General features: G+C 41.4%; 2 protein-coding genes across 3 annotated transcripts; one reads left to right on the plus strand and one right to left on the minus strand.

Moving 5' to 3' along the window:
• The first annotated feature begins 4,431 nt into the window (after positions 1-4,431).
• On the plus strand, positions 4,432-9,092 carry LYSET (lysosomal enzyme trafficking factor). Of its 2 annotated transcripts, none has more exons than XM_062576745.1 (2): positions 4,432-4,543; positions 6,995-9,092. In XM_062576745.1, exon 2 carries the CDS (start codon positions 7,011-7,013, stop codon positions 7,404-7,406), a length of 396 nt encoding a protein of 131 aa, XP_062432729.1. In that variant the 5' UTR covers positions 4,432-4,543; positions 6,995-7,010; the 3' UTR covers positions 7,407-9,092. The 2 variants fall into 2 exon arrangements, with proteins under 2 accessions (XP_062432729.1, XP_062432730.1); XM_062576746.1 differs by lacking the exon at positions 4,432-4,543 and adding an exon at positions 6,061-6,079.
• A 4,528-nt stretch (positions 9,093-13,620) lies between these two features.
• On the minus strand, positions 13,621-14,994 carry GON7 (GON7 subunit of KEOPS complex). Its single transcript, XM_062577928.1, has 2 exons — positions 14,773-14,994; positions 13,621-14,545 (listed from the first exon to the last, which is right to left on the minus strand). Exons 1-2 carry the CDS (start codon positions 14,969-14,971, stop codon positions 14,418-14,420), a joined length of 327 nt encoding a protein of 108 aa, XP_062433912.1. The 5' UTR covers positions 14,972-14,994; the 3' UTR covers positions 13,621-14,417.
• Positions 14,995-15,025: the final 31 nt, after the last annotated feature.

Genomic DNA, 15,025 nt, shown 5'->3' on the forward strand with positions numbered 1-15,025 from the left:
CTTGTTTACACAAACAAAGCTGCTGGCAGTGGCAATCTCTAAACGGAAATTCACTAACAGTCCCTTTCTGGCAGTCTGAACAGGCTTTAGTTGAAGTCATAGAAGAGCTGATTCTGATTTCTCAGCAGTTTAATGGCATTTTTGGAAGTGAATTTTTGTTATGTATTATTTGTGGAGAAATAATTCAAATCAGTAAACTGTAATGAACAATGTTTTTGCTGAAATGCAGTTTCTAACTGAAAGCTGTTTCATCTAAAATTTTGTGAGTTTGCTCTTTCTTTCTAGATCAGTACAAGACTGGGCCATATTGATGGAGGCATGAGACCAATACTTGCGTTGCTTCTGTATAATTCACATTTGTTCTCTGCTTAAATAAATGTCTTCAGTCCCCAGGGCCACAGGCCAGAAAGCCACAAATGCTAAATTCATGAGAAGGAATACAACACAGAATCTTCTCTATGTATTTCTCCCTAGCCCAGCATAGCACAGATCAGTTATATGCTCATGCCCTCTTCTTCTGCTCTATGCCAGCTCTGGCTTTGGTTTAGAATTAAGAAGAGAAAAAGCAATGGATATGGTGTTCTTAATAAAAAAGCTGAAGGCAGATGCTTTCTCAAGAGAAAGGTTTCTGTAATTTGCAGTAGAGAGTTTCCCACTTCTTGGTTACATGGTAAGAATGTGATCCTATCTAAGACAATGTCAAGTCTTTATCCACCTGTATGGTAGGTAAATGCACCCAGATGGGGTATTCTGCCCTTCAGTTTCTGCCCCCTCCCCGAGCCAGAAGCACAACCGATTTCAGTTTGGTAATGATCTCAGCTCTTCCACCCTTGCTTTTCCACTTTGGCCAAAACCTAAACCTAGTGAAGACTTTATTTTTACAGTAAGTAAAAAAGTCTTGTTTTGACACAGACTTTACTACCATCCTTTCTGCTTTCCTCCATCAGCCCACATTTCGTCCATGCACTTTGCAAGGGCCCTGAGTGCACTAAATGGCCATCATGGCCCTAACAAGCCTCACCTGAGACCCAGACTCCCCATCCACCCCGCCCCACCTACCCATGGTACCAGAAGCCCCATTTTAGCTCAGCCTGGGGGCATAAATCCTTGCAGGAGCTACAATGTGGAAGTATTAATTTCCAGCTCGGCCATAAACATGCCTGGCTCTGGCCTCTGTTGATCTGGACTGTGACCAGACTTCCCGGTTTAACCTCAGACCCATCTTATTGCTACAGACCTACTGGGTAACCACTGGGCTGTGCCTGATCCTAATTACTCTCACTGGACCTGATCATGACCCTGACCTGTAGGCTGACTTCTCAGTTTGACCTTAGGCCTGCCTCATCACCACAAGCTCTCCTGATAACCTGGACTCTTCATTCACCTGGCAGTCATCCCTGGGCTTGTCCTGCTTGCTCAGGTATCATAAGCCTGGGCTCTAGCCGGTGAGGCCTTGCCCTGCTGGCTGTTATCGTGCTTGGCTCCTGATTCCTGTCCCTTAAGGAACAGCTGGCCCTTGCTGCTCCTTGACACTTTAATTTCCAAATAAATTCAGTCTTTCTACTCTCAGTCTTGCAATCCTAACTCTAACTCCCATGTCAGCATTATTTTTTTTCCAGAAAAACCCACCATGATTAACTCTCGGTTAATTCTAGGCCTGAAGTTTAAATGTGAATTCCTTTTGAATTAGTTTATTAACCTTTATCTTCTCCTGTTTGCAGAATGAATCCTAACCCTTCCTCTAAGTCGCACAATGTTTGGGTCTCTATTTCAAGTCGAAGAGAGAACAAGTAATTATCCCTTCCTGTTATTAGCCCTGACTATCGGAATCTAACTTTCAACAATTCCTTAGTCTATCTAATGCTAAGGAAGAAGTTACTACTTCAACTCTTCTAAAACTGAGAACAGTCAGTCTTCTTTTGCTAGTCCTTTTTTTTTCCCAGAGGTTGCTGCTGAAAAATTTCAGCTGGACTATTTGCTTTATCCCTTCCTATATCATGTCAAAATTTCAGCATAACACTGAGTTTATGCCACAGACGAGACTTCAGAGATTACAATTCATTCTCTATTTGGTGCTACACCTCAGCTTTCACAAACAGCTTGTGTTTGCTGTAGCATCTTCCCTACTCCCTTTAATTTTTTCTCTTCATAACCATAGTATCAGGCCTACGGTTAACACCCAAGAAGAGGCTCATAAAGCAAGCTTAAACCAGCTTTCTTTTCCAGCTCTAGCCCTTTAAAAGACAGGCTTGTTATATATGAATAAGCCCTATAATTTTACTCTTTCCTCTTCAGAATCATAAGTGCAACTGTGGGCTTTACAGGAAGCATGCAAGTCCAGTACGAAGCCAATCAAATAAAGTCACATATTCCTTTTGACTGAAATGATCCTCTCTGGCATTTAGATTGGTATTTTTAAGGAAATAAGCTCTATGTTGTCGCAATTCCTTTCCCCATCATTACCTCTAAACCCAATTTTAACTCCAATTTTTGGAAATACAACAAAGCCATACTTGGGGAGGGGGTCTGTCAGCTATACAGGAGCCAGTAGGAAAATTATGTTCATTTCTATATTAAATGTGACCTCACCATCTGTAAGGGAAAGAATTGCATTTGGCTGAGAGCAGTGTTCTAGCAACAATTACTTGTATGTAGTTATTCATACTTACAATATCTTTCATCAGAACTACACACTAACGGTTCATCTAAACTTCATGAAATGTAAAATCCTCATTCAGTTGAAGTTAATTGCAAAATCTCTTCCGACTTGGGAGTCAGGCTTTCACTTGGCCTGCCTAGAGGTTGGTTTTGCCTCTAGCATTGAGCACCATCTAGCGATCTTCTGAGTAACCAAGGAAAACTATTTCTTCGGAGCCTTTAGTAGAATAAATATCAAAAAAAGACATGGCTTAAGGCGAGGTTGCCCTGTGACAAAGGATTTATTTCTGACTGCTGTGCTCTCCCAACGTCATTTTTTCCAATGACTTCCGTGATACAGTACTATGTATTTAGTCAGCAACTACCCAGAATATAATCCAAGTGCTAACTTCTGACATTCTTTTGTTGAAAAAGTAAGCATACCAGGATAAGGCATAAAACCTACGTTGCAGAAACTTTTACAAAGCACCTCACAAGCACCTATTACTGCCTTCCTGAAAGATGTCAGGAAATTCTGTATGTATGTGTTTATGTACACAAACGTGAATTCAAAACGTCACTGCTGTAAGCATGTCTGATTTCTTACTTGACGTCCCTTTGTTTTTATTCATATCTGGATGTGTGTGAATTTTGGCCAGTGCTGCCCCTCTGTAACTTACCTTTTTAACATCTCTCAGCTCTGATTACATCCTTATTTAATGATTTAGACTACCAGCTAAAGGACAGAATTCAGTGCTGACTGCGAGTCAGTCATTCCCAAAACAGTTAAACTGTCAAGGCTCTGACAAATCAAGCAGATTTAAAATCTTTAACTCACAGCAGATTCAATGTGTGAAGTCATTCAGAAAGAAACTTAAGACTACTTTGCAACAGCTCACATCACCAGAAAATGGTAGCTTGCTTGTGATTGCGAGATAAAAAGTTTCTATTTGACATGTAATGCTACACAGTTGCAGAATTCTTTTAAGCAGTATAATTAATGGAAATACATGTTAAATATTACTGAATTCAGATAAATGTTCAACATTCTGCACAAGCAAGCTTTCTGACCACCCTTGTGATGCAAATCAGTGAACTTTCATTTCAGGAAAAGAGTCGATTTAGATAGTCTTCCAGCTTCACTGAAATCTTGTTCCCCGTGGTGTATTGCCTAATAATTAACGAGAATAGCCCTACAAACCTGCGCATAAACGGCCCCTGCTCTGTAAGTACATGCCTGGCTCTAGAGACCACGCTGCGATGTAACGCATCCCATCCGTGCTTCCCTCAGCGGGTACCACGCTGCTCCTAAGGCAGCCAAGCGCCCACACGCACCGTGCCGGCAGCGCCGCCTCTCCGCGAGCCTCGCTGCCCAGACGCGGCCTCTCCTCCACCAGGGGAAGCGGCGCGAACGTGGCAGCGAGCGCGGCCATGGCTGCCTTACGGCGCCCAGCGCTGGCTAAACCGGGCCGCGGCTGTGCCGGCGGCAACCGGCGGGCGAAGGGAGGAGAAGGCACAGCGCGGCGGGCGCGGCGCCCACCACCCTCCGCCATTTTGGGCGAGGCCGCAACGCCACAGAGGGGCGGAGGGCTTGAGCCAAGATGGCCGCCGGCCAACCCGCCCCCCGCGGCGCCAGGGCCGCGCCGCGCCGCGCCGCGCCGCGCCGGGCCCGCCTCGCCTTCGCCTCGCCTTCGCCTCGGATGCAGACGGGCGCGCGCCGGAAGCGGTTCGCTCGCATGCCGGAAGCGCCGCGGTTCCGGTGCGGCGGCCGGGGGGCGATGGCCGTTGGCCGGCAGCGGCGCCGCGGGCCGGCGGGCCCCTCCGGCTCCCGGCGCGGCGGCGCGGGCTGAGGGGAGCGGGCCGCCCGCCACCGCCGCCCCGCTCCCTCCTTCTCCGCTGGAGGAAGGTAAGAGGAGCCGGGGCCGCCCGGCGGCGGTGGGGGAGAGGGGCGCGGCGCGGCGCGGGAGGGCGCTGCGGGCCCCCGGGGGCGGCGGCGGCGCCCCGGCTGCTGCCCTTTGCTCCTGGCGCTGCGGCCGCCCAAAGCCGGATCGTATGCCCGGGGATTTACCGGTAAACGGACGCTGGTAAAAGTGGAGCTGATGCCAAAAACACGTGCCCGAGAGCTCGGCGCTTGTTTGCTCAGCGTGCCGTGTAGTGTGGGCCGGAATGCCAACAGGTGCTTAAGGGATCGCTCGCAGGGCTGGCGCTATTTAAAGCGCGAGGCTTTGCTCCCGCTCCTGGTGCCCCCTCTGGGAAGGCACCAGGTAGCGGGTCGCTTTTCCAGCCCGCGGCCGGGACACTCCTAGTCACGAAGAAAGGATGAGTGCTGTAGTCACATGAATGAAACCGGCAGCTGATCCGTGTGGTCTGGCTATACTTGTCGGGGAAGGAGAGGCCAGAGGCACCCATGGAACGGGAATAAATGAGTCTATTAATCATTGTGGAGAACTGCAACAGCTGCGAGTACAAATAATATGCCAAAGTGGAAAATAAGAATGAGAGAACTAAAAGAACTATATTAATCCTGTCTCTGTCAAAGCAACCTAGTGCTAAGACTGCTCTTCTGGCTACTGCTGTCTAAGGAGAACAAAAATCAAAGAATGTTTAGCTTCTCAAGATTAATTCTGATTTCAGTAGGGTTTGTGTTTTAATATGTGCGTTATTTTTGATGACTTTCCTCTGAAGGCAATTACTGACAGCTAACTACTAAATGCCTGACTACTGGAAAAAATGGATCACAACTGAGTTATTGGGTAACATGGACTCTGGAATTTGTTTTTACCCAATGGATTAACAGTATTTTACACAAATTTCTAGATTGTCATACTAAAAATATGAAGTGAACTTAGTGTATTAAAGGGAAACATACCGTTAAGTTATATAGAAGTACAAGCTAAACAAGAAATACATGTCACAGGCAAAAGTAATGGCGTCCTCAGGTATTTATCATCTGCGTATGTTTGAATTTTTTTAGGCACCATAAGTACAACAGTATGAAGGCCAAAACAACTTCTCCAGTGCTAATCTGATGAAATTCCTCTAGGTCAGGATTGAGGATATCCTTTATACAAGGAAAAGTATAGTCTTTTAAGATTGCTACCAGATGGATTAGCTCGACCTCGATTGTGTAATGATTTGGGTATCATTAACATTAAGCTTTCTTTTGTACTTCTGTTAATAGTTATTGCTTTGTATCCATAAAATATTCCTTAAATAGCCATTTCTATCTAGTATTTTTAACTCCTGGTATATTTTGGTTAGAACAGTATGGCACAAATTAATTTTGTACACTCTCTTAAGAAGCCTAGGAAAATTAAGGCTTTGACAGTCTGAAAAAGTACCTTTTTTTTTTTTTTTTTTTTTTTTAAGATCAACTCTTAAAACAGCCGTAGTAAAGTGCTGGTTCCCTAGTCTACCATCTCTGATGCTATTTTGAGTGAAGGTGATGTGATGAGGACTTCCTTGTATTAGTGGAGGGACTTCAGCTAAAGTGCTCCTGACTGCATGTATAGTTTGAGGAGTGTCTCAAGTCGCTTAGAACTGCATAGCCAGACGGGGATCTTAAAATAGCTAAAATGATCCTGTACTGTGTAGTCATTTAATAATTTTTGCTTCCTCTGAAAAATGCTAGTTGACAGGTGGCTATTTTGTTCTGCACTGCATCAGTTAAAAAGTATGCATGTTCAACTTTTTTCCTCCAGATAGCACATTGCAAATGTTTACACAGGTTAATGCAGAAAGAGAGTTAGATACAAGCACATGCCTTAAGTACTTATCTTTCCATGTGCAGCTGAAGAACTTATCATTTTCTGTGTTTCTTAGATGGGCATTCCAAAGATAAAGCTTAATAAAACTGGATGTTGCTATACTGTAGACAAGCAGTAATGCTCATGTTATTAGCTGGATAGCAGTGTTTGTCCTGTAGATATGTAATAACTTTACAAAAGTTATGTATTTATAAATAAGTTTTGTATTATCCCCACCCTATAGCTACAGGCATTGATAGCTGATTTGGAAGTAACTTAACCAAGTCACGATTTCTGTTTTCTTTATTCAGTACTTAATTTTTGACCTGGTAGAACTTGTCTCTGTTTTTGGCTCTCTGATAGCCAGCGGGCGCTAAAGTAGCCAGCGCTACAGGTAGAGTACTAAATGCAATCACTGTTAGCCTGCTGCTGACATACTCGTATATAATTCCCATTGATGCAAAGAGAACTCAGAGCTTCAGAAATGGATGTTTGCCATTTTTACAAATGTGTAATGAAAAGTTATAAAAAGTTAACTTCTGAAAATTAGACTTTATTTGTGTATCCTTTCTCCAACCTGTACTGAATACATATTTCACATTTTGTTATAGGTGCAGAGCATGGAGAATGATGAACTTCCGCCAGAGGATGGGATGGATTGGTGTGGGGTTATACTTGTTAGCAAGTGCTGCAGTTTTTTATTATGTCTTTGAAATCAATGAGACTTACAACAAACTAGCATTGGAGCACATTCAGCAACACCCCAAGGAGCCACAAGAAGGAACCACATGGACACACTCCTTAAAAGTACGACTGCTATCCTTGCCTTTTTGGCTGTGGACTATAATATTTTTAATACCATATTTACAGATGTTCTTATTCCTCTATTCCTGTACAAGAGCTGATCCCAAAACTGTTGGCTATTGCATCATTCCTATCTGCTTGGCTGTTATTTGCAATCGTCATCAAACATTTGTGAAGGCCTCTAATCAGATCAGTAGATTACAACTGATTGACACTTGATTCAATTTCTAGTTTCCATAGCTGTTTTGAAGCAATGCATATGCCTGATCTAATCAAGACTGAAGTTCTGAATGAAGGCTGGAAAGAGCCTTTTCTTTCAAACAGTTAAGTAATGAACAGAATGTTTTCTATTTAAAAAATAATAATTTAAAAGATTTTTAAAGTATGGGTCTATCAAAATGACCAGAATGGGAGAGCCCTGTGTGACACCTGATGGAAGCATTCCTCATTTTGCCTTAATGATGCAAAATTGCTACACTCCATCTGAAACGTCCTGTGGGGAAATATGTTTCTGGTCTATGACCTTACTCCTCTGTGCAAAAAAAACCCCTGACTTCCTGTGTTTTCCCTTGGAGTAAAATCAGTGAAAAGATGCTTCTATTGTGGAAATGTAAAAAGACAAAAAAATCAAAACAAGATTATAAAAGCTGCGCTTAACACATTTCTTTGCCTTTTTTCCTTTTTTGACTACTTTACATTTACATCAGTGCTGGCTTTTATTTTTTTTATTTTTTATTTTTTTAGTTTAAAGAGAAATACAGGAAGCAAAGAATAAAGTATGGGTGAATCTTTAAGAGAAAAAGATACTCTTTTTCTGTGGTAGCACCCTCTTTTTCAGACACCACAATTATACAACATTTTAGCAGATAGGGAATGAGAAATGGCTTAGGACTGAGGCTGGTGCTTTAATTTCTCCCCCTACCCCCCCCCCCCCAAAAAAAAAGGCAAAAGGAGTTTTTACTGCAATGGTATGCACAACACTTTTTTTTTTTTTTTTTTTTTTTTTTAATTTTAAGTGCTTCATTCTCCTACCTTTAGAAATCTCCTTTGATACAAAGTGATTGCAATTTATTACTGTTCTAATTTCACTCCAGACATGATGCAAAATCATGTTCTGGGAGCACTGATGTGTTAAGAAAAACTGTAAAATTGCAAAAGTTAAGTCATGCTAGGTTTGGGGGGTTGTACAGCAAGTAGTATGACAGATATCATGATTCTTCCAGGAATTTTAAAAAGCAAGACAAATTCTCCTCGTTCTTGCAATGAGTGCAAGTTTTGTCAGTGGAACACCAGTATGACTTTTTTTGTCATGGTTTCAAATTATTTTCAGTGCTATTGTTGACATACCATTTAATTCTAATTACTGGATTACTGTGCAACTTAAATAATGTCAAATCTGCTCTTTTTCATTAGTTGTTTCTTGTTTCTTAGAAAAATAAGTTTTTGAGACATTATGGAAATTACTTCCAAATGTAAAAACAGTGCAAAGTATGGTCTTCAAAAATAGCAAACCCCAAATGATTATGAACTAAACTTTTCAATAACTTTGCAATTATTGTTTAAATTATATGTGATTGTCAGTACCTAATCATCGTAAATGCTAATCTACTTCTGACTACTCTAAGGGAATCCTGGAGGGAAATATCAGTTTCCTCCTGCTTTGGAAAGAGAACACTATTTTCAGTGTTGTTATATTTAAGCATGGTAGTTAAAACATTTTAAACTTTGTTTGCGTTTGGAGATAATTTGAGAGTATGGTTTTAAATGCCAGCATTGGTGCTAGAACCTGAAAACACAATGTAGCCTTTACAAGAAGGTTTTAAGTTCTAAGTGCAATACAAAAAGGACGCTGCCATCTTAATATGCTGGAGTAAGAATAAACTCCGGCTTGTAATACCTTCTGGAGTCAGAGCTTTTAAGTTGTATTGTTTCCTAACTCTAAAATAATCACCATCCTATTTACCTAGAAAATAAAAACTTTTCAATGTTTTATAAACAAGTCTGTCATGTAGATAAATATTAATGAAATTTTCTTGCATATCTCTGTTGCTAGATAGGAATGCTGGCAGTCAGCTGCTATAGCTTATTGTTCTCCAGTCCTTCCCTCAGTTACGTATGTCTGGTTGATGTTTTGTTGTCCTTTTATGCTGTGTGTCCTAATTCTCTGGTTCCAGCCTGAAGTTTTGAGGCTGGCTGTATGAAACTGAATCCTTCTCGCTGTTTCTCTACTTCTATTCATTCTATTCTACTTCTATTCAGGAGATACATTTCGCTGGACTTTTTTTATACATTTGATGCAGTAATTATTAAACTGAGAAGTTGCTAGGTCTTTTCTAGAGTTCTTTAGAGAAGAACAGGACAAGAAGCAGCTTCAAAAATAGATGATAGGCAGTTCCCCTTGAGTCATTGTTGTGCAACCATGTGGCCTTCGACAAGTTCATCAGCATGTCGCGTGATGAGCCAGTCTGTCTGGATGTGGAATATGTGCTGGGTGCAGCAAGGATGTGCAGAATGCTGGTTTGTAGTTCTAGACTTTTCCACCAAAAATTGCTTAGCATTAAAACTGCTGAAAACCATGAGCTTTACAACTACAGAAAGATGCATGAGTTAATTCAAGCTAGTACTATATCTGAAAATTTGTGCCTGAGGCAGAAAGCAGCAATGTGAGAATTAATATAAACTATTAATATACTAGTATTAGACTACAGGCCATGCAGGAGATGAAAGCTAGCTGGACTGGTGCTTCCATCATTTTTTTTCACCAACAGAACATCAATAGAGGAAGTCTTACTACACAATAAACAAATAAAAAAACTACCAAAAAGCAATTTAATTATTAATTTTGATATAGTCTGCTTAAAGAGGTAGGGAAATTACTTCAGCTAATTATCCTGAAGATTTTCAGATAGTATCAGGGCTAACTAGCATTCAATCACAGCTGATAATAGTCTGTAGCACAAACTGACATTACCTAAAAGCCTCAGGATAATCAAGCTTAAAATAATTTTACTATCTTCAGGTGCTAATTAGTTCTCAATCACATGATAGTTGCTTATAACACAAACTGACATTATCTAAAAGCTTTCAGGATAAGCTCAAAATAATTTTACTTCCTCTTTAAAGACTACAGTGGTTCTCTGTCCTTGATCAGGACAGATCATAGCACAAATCTGTTTCTACATCAATGACTTTAACACAGGATCTAAGACTACCTTGTATTAGGGCTTTCTTCTTTGAATCTACTTATTTCTCTTCTCTGAATAGGCAGGAGAAAACATGTATTGCCACAGTTTCCATTTAGGGATGGGAAAGCTATTTTTACTCATTTTAACTGGAAATTAGTTTAACTGGAAATGAGCTCAAACTTGCTGATCTTGAACAGCTTTCTAAAGCAGAAGCTGTGAAAGGTAAAAGCAGTAATGAAGACCTCAGAAAAAAATAACCAGCATATAGTAGCTTTGTAATTGTTCAGAGCTTTAGCTTTCTGCCAAGAAAGTAAGCAGGTAGAATGCACAGTTAATGTGTATCTCTGTATTACTTAGCCTGAATTTCTTATTTTGTTTGGATCAGAAATTAAATCTTTGTGTCAGACTGTGCTTAAGCGCTAGTTCTAGGCAGTCTTGAGTGCTAGTGTCATTAGCTACTCCGACTGTCAGTACCTTTCCATCTCAGGAAAGGATCTGCCACATTTTCTCAGTACTGCTGAGTCTGTTCCTCACTTCCTCTGGGAGGGCAGGTCCAGTGAATAACGTAAATTAAGGCCGCAGCTTTTCACACTTGGATTAAAGTAAGTCAAAATAAAATGCATTCCTTATGAAGTATGTTGCTTCCGGCAGTGTACAACTGCAAGCTTCTTAAATTTTATTTAAAGTACAAAGACTGACTTACCATTGAAACAAAGCTTTACGGTTTGTGCAGGATACTTGCTCTTAACTCCCCTTTATTTTCTCTTGCCCCGTCTGGTGATCTTTAAGAGACGGTCTCCAGTGGATCAGTGGTGCAAGTGGTTTGTTGTTCTAGTAGTTTTTTTTAAACTTTTTCATGTATTTCTTCTGCATATGAACTAATACATGAGAACAGTTTAATAACTTTATCATGTAGTTCATTTCTAAGAATTGCCTCAGCTTTACCTCTCCGTAAAGCTAGCCCTACAGCACAGGTCCTTTCTGGCAAGAAAGGACTTGCTAGAGCCACAGAAAGGCATTTAGGTTTAATTCTCAATCCTTAGACTAGATCAGTAGATTTTGGCTAATGGATGTGTCCAAACCCAGTGCCGAGTTGTTTATGCTGTTGAGTGTTAATATTAACCCCTGTGATGCATTATGCCCTGCCAGATTACTGTATTTATAATTTGATTTCTGTTGGAGCTTTTACCTAAATTAACTGTTAAAGCCAGAAGGAATGGGAATTCCACAGGAGCTACAATGGTGGAAGTCACACTCATTTTCTTTTAATGAAAAATAAAGGAAACATTCACCAACTAGGGAATCTCCTCAGAACTAGTAAAGGATATAAACAGGTTTTGTACCTTATCAAAAAACTGCCCTGATTATTGGGCATCAAGAGATTACTCCCCTTCTCCCTGCAAAGACATCCGAGTGCTTAATAAATAACAAACCTGTGATTCTAAAGCTTTCAGTGAACACAGAACACTGCAATTCATTAAATTTCTTTGCAAGTTTAGCATCAAAGTTCAGTATTTCAGAGTAGTAACAATAGACTTATACACTGAAATCCCAATTTATGCAAAGGAGACCTGCAAAGGAGACATTTTTGCTGTTTTTTTTTAAGCTAGTATTTGCTTCTTATCTAAATACCACCTGGAAGTTTAGGAATCAGTTTAGCTCTTTTATACAGTAGGAGCATATAAGCATTTTCTTCCCTTCTCTCATTTAGCTCTAAGAAACTCATCTACCTTAGCCCGTCTGGCTAATAAAATGAGGGCCTATTAGTAAGATGCACAAACAATAACAAGCAGCACAAATGACATGGTGAACAGAATTCATGAAGTTTCATCTTTTACCACAGTTTGGTTATTTTTTTTCCTTCCTATATTCCCCACACCAATACATGTTAAGTTTTTTCCACCTATAAAAAACTTTGGAGCTTGTTTCCCTAGAGCCATGGGAAAAGCTGTGGACTTCAGCAACTTGGTGGCTTGGCAGAGGGGTGCCACAGCTAGTGCCTGTATTACCCCACATACCTGTTTCCTGGCATCACAAGGGCTGCTTCATGTGAACCTGTGGTAAACTAATGATGTGTCTTCTCTACAAAAAAAAAGCTTCCAGAACTGCAGAACATGGAGCACAGGTTCACATGAAGCAGCGCTTGTGATGCCTTTATTGGGTTAGCTTTCGTATGTGAAACGTTGCTTTTGCCAATTGATAAGCCACTTCCTTCAATGCATACATTATCTACACTAAAAGAACATTTTCAATATTTTATCTCTTTTAAGATTTTGCAGCCTGACAAGGGATCAGAATTCATTTGTACGCTTTTTTCCTATCCTAGCTCCTCTGCAAATAAAACACCTTAGTCTTTAAAGTCACACTCTTCTCAGTTATGACTCTTGTATCTGCTAACAGAGTAATAGGCATGTCCTGAAAAAGCAGGAAAAAAAATCCAGTAAACATATTTGGATGTATTTCTTTTTGCATGATTTCAAATGAATGCAGACATTTTTGTACTAGTAAAGATTTACCTATAATTTGTTCAGACAGTTTGCTCCATTTCCGTAATACTGAGAAACAAGCTATGCCAGCTGTTTTGCAACATACAGAAATTAAAGAATGCTTTTTAAACTATTAATCAGCTAGTTAATTTCTTGCAGGGGAAACTCAGGCTTCATAGTAAGCTCTGTGAACTGAGTATCAAGAACATCTTGTACTTCTTCACAGAAGCACGCACCAAACAGAAATTCACAATTAAAGTAACACAGAGGAAGCATTTCTAACCCCCATCCTCCTTGCAAGAACCATCTGATAGCCTGATAACATTCCACATACTGCATTATCATCTGGTGACAGGACAAGCTATCTATCTTTCCTGCTCAGCAGAGAGATTTGAATTATACTGGTTTATACAGTCAAGAACATAATGTACTTTTAGGTGTTATAGGAATATTTATGTTTTTTCCCTTCTAAAAAAAAATAGTAACTAGTGCAGAATGTGGTTTTATTACCCCTAGTTCCTGCCCCCTCCCCCCCCTTTTTTAATGTAAAATACTATAAAATTTCACTCTGTTCGTTTTGTCTTTTGAGGTAATGCTGAGAGTTCTGCATAAGCAGACTATTAGGCTGTGATGTTCACTTTATTTGACTTGGCTACTGAAAGAGCTTAAAAATCAACTTGGTTAAAACTCCCATGATGAAAAAGGTATATAAAGATTAACTGGTGCATGCTTAAACAAAAATACTTTGGAAGAAAAAGACGATTAAGATAGACAGTTGTGTTTTAATTGTACAATAATCTAAAAGAGAATTATCAAAATCATGTTGACTTGTCAGCTTTTTGGCTATCATCAAAATTCAAAATTTTTGGAGACTAATATTTCCAACTCTTTCAATCTACTTAGCCTATGACCTTTAACCAGGAAGTACTTCGGTGATGGCTGACTAACATAAACTTTTCATATTATATGCAGAAACAATCTTCCATTTTTTTAGGCCCACAGGATTGTTCAGGAAGAGAGTCACATCTGTACGTTTTTAACTGATTTTTAAATACTCATGTGATCTTATGCTACTGTATTCTCTGCATACGTCTTGTTTGTCTTATACCATTTTAAAACCGTACCTGACAAAATAACAGGTTCCATATTTTATTAGTTTATTCTAAAATAGTTTCATTTAAGTCATATGAAGAAATACTGTCATTCAGGAGAAGCCATTCAAAACGTAATGGTCAGAAGACTTAGTGTCTTTTATATCTATGTCAGCTGATTCACTGAGAAGTCTTCTCATTTTTTTTCAGCCTAATATTTGCTCCCTATAAAAACCACATTGCTAATACCAACGTACACCCTTTTATTAGGGCTTCTATTTTAAAGTAGCGGTGGAAGTTTAAAAAGGTCATTTTTAAAAAATAAGCAAAAGGAACAAAAATGCTGACACCTGCCTTACAATAACAATCTGCCCATCCCTAAGCTACCACTGTCCAAAAAAACCCACTTACATTCAATACAGCTGAAAAGTCTCTTTTTAGGCCTAAATACAGTCTTTCGTGCCATAGTCAGGACTGCTGAACTTTTGTCCGTTTTAGAGGTGGGCCATGTGCATTCGCCTTCACGTCAATGTTGTTTTCGTCTTCGTCTTCATCACCTTCCTCCTCCTCCTCCTCCTCCTCTTCCCCAACATCACCTACCACGGTTCAAACAGACAGTGAATGAGGCGTTGAAAACAAGCAGGCCGCCGCCGCCCAGAGGAGGGCGCGGAGGCAGAGGGGCGGCGGAACCCGGCCCGCCGCGCGCCCAACGGCCACTCACCGCGCGGCCCGCCGCGCGCCCAACGGCCACTCACCGCGCGGCCCGCCGCGCGCCCAACGGCCACTCACCGCGCGGCCCGCCGCGCGCCCAACGGCCACTCACCGCGCGGCCCGCCGCGGCCCGCCGCCTCTCTCTCCTGCTGCACCAGCGGCCCCAGCAGCTCCGTGACCTGCTCCTGCAGCTTCTCGAGGCCCCGCAGCAGCCCCCGCAGCTCGCCGCCCGCGCCCGCCTCCGCCTCGCAGCGCACCCGCAGCGGCCAGGTCCGCCCGTCGCGGCCCGTCAGCTCCGCGCGCAGCTCCATCCCGCCGCCGGGGGCCGGCGCGGCGCGGCGCGGCCCGCCCGCCCTGACGGGCAC

This window comes from Rhea pennata, chromosome 5, assembly GCF_028389875.1.
Source record: "Rhea pennata isolate bPtePen1 chromosome 5, bPtePen1.pri, whole genome shotgun sequence".
In the NCBI taxonomy this organism is placed as follows: Eukaryota; Metazoa; Chordata; class Aves; order Rheiformes; family Rheidae; genus Rhea; species Rhea pennata.

Coding starts and splice junctions, on each gene's coding strand:
- LYSET (XM_062576745.1), top strand. CDS start 7,011: ATGATGAACTTCCGCCAGAGGATGGGATGGATTGGTGTGGGGTTATAC.
- GON7 (XM_062577928.1), bottom strand. CDS start 14,971: ATGGAGCTGCGCGCGGAGCTGACGGGCCGCGACGGGCGGACCTGGCCG. Junction 14,546..14,772: donor GGGCCGCGGCGGGCCGCGCG/GTGAGTGGCCGT, acceptor GAACCGTGGTAG/GTGATGTTGGGGAAGAGGAG.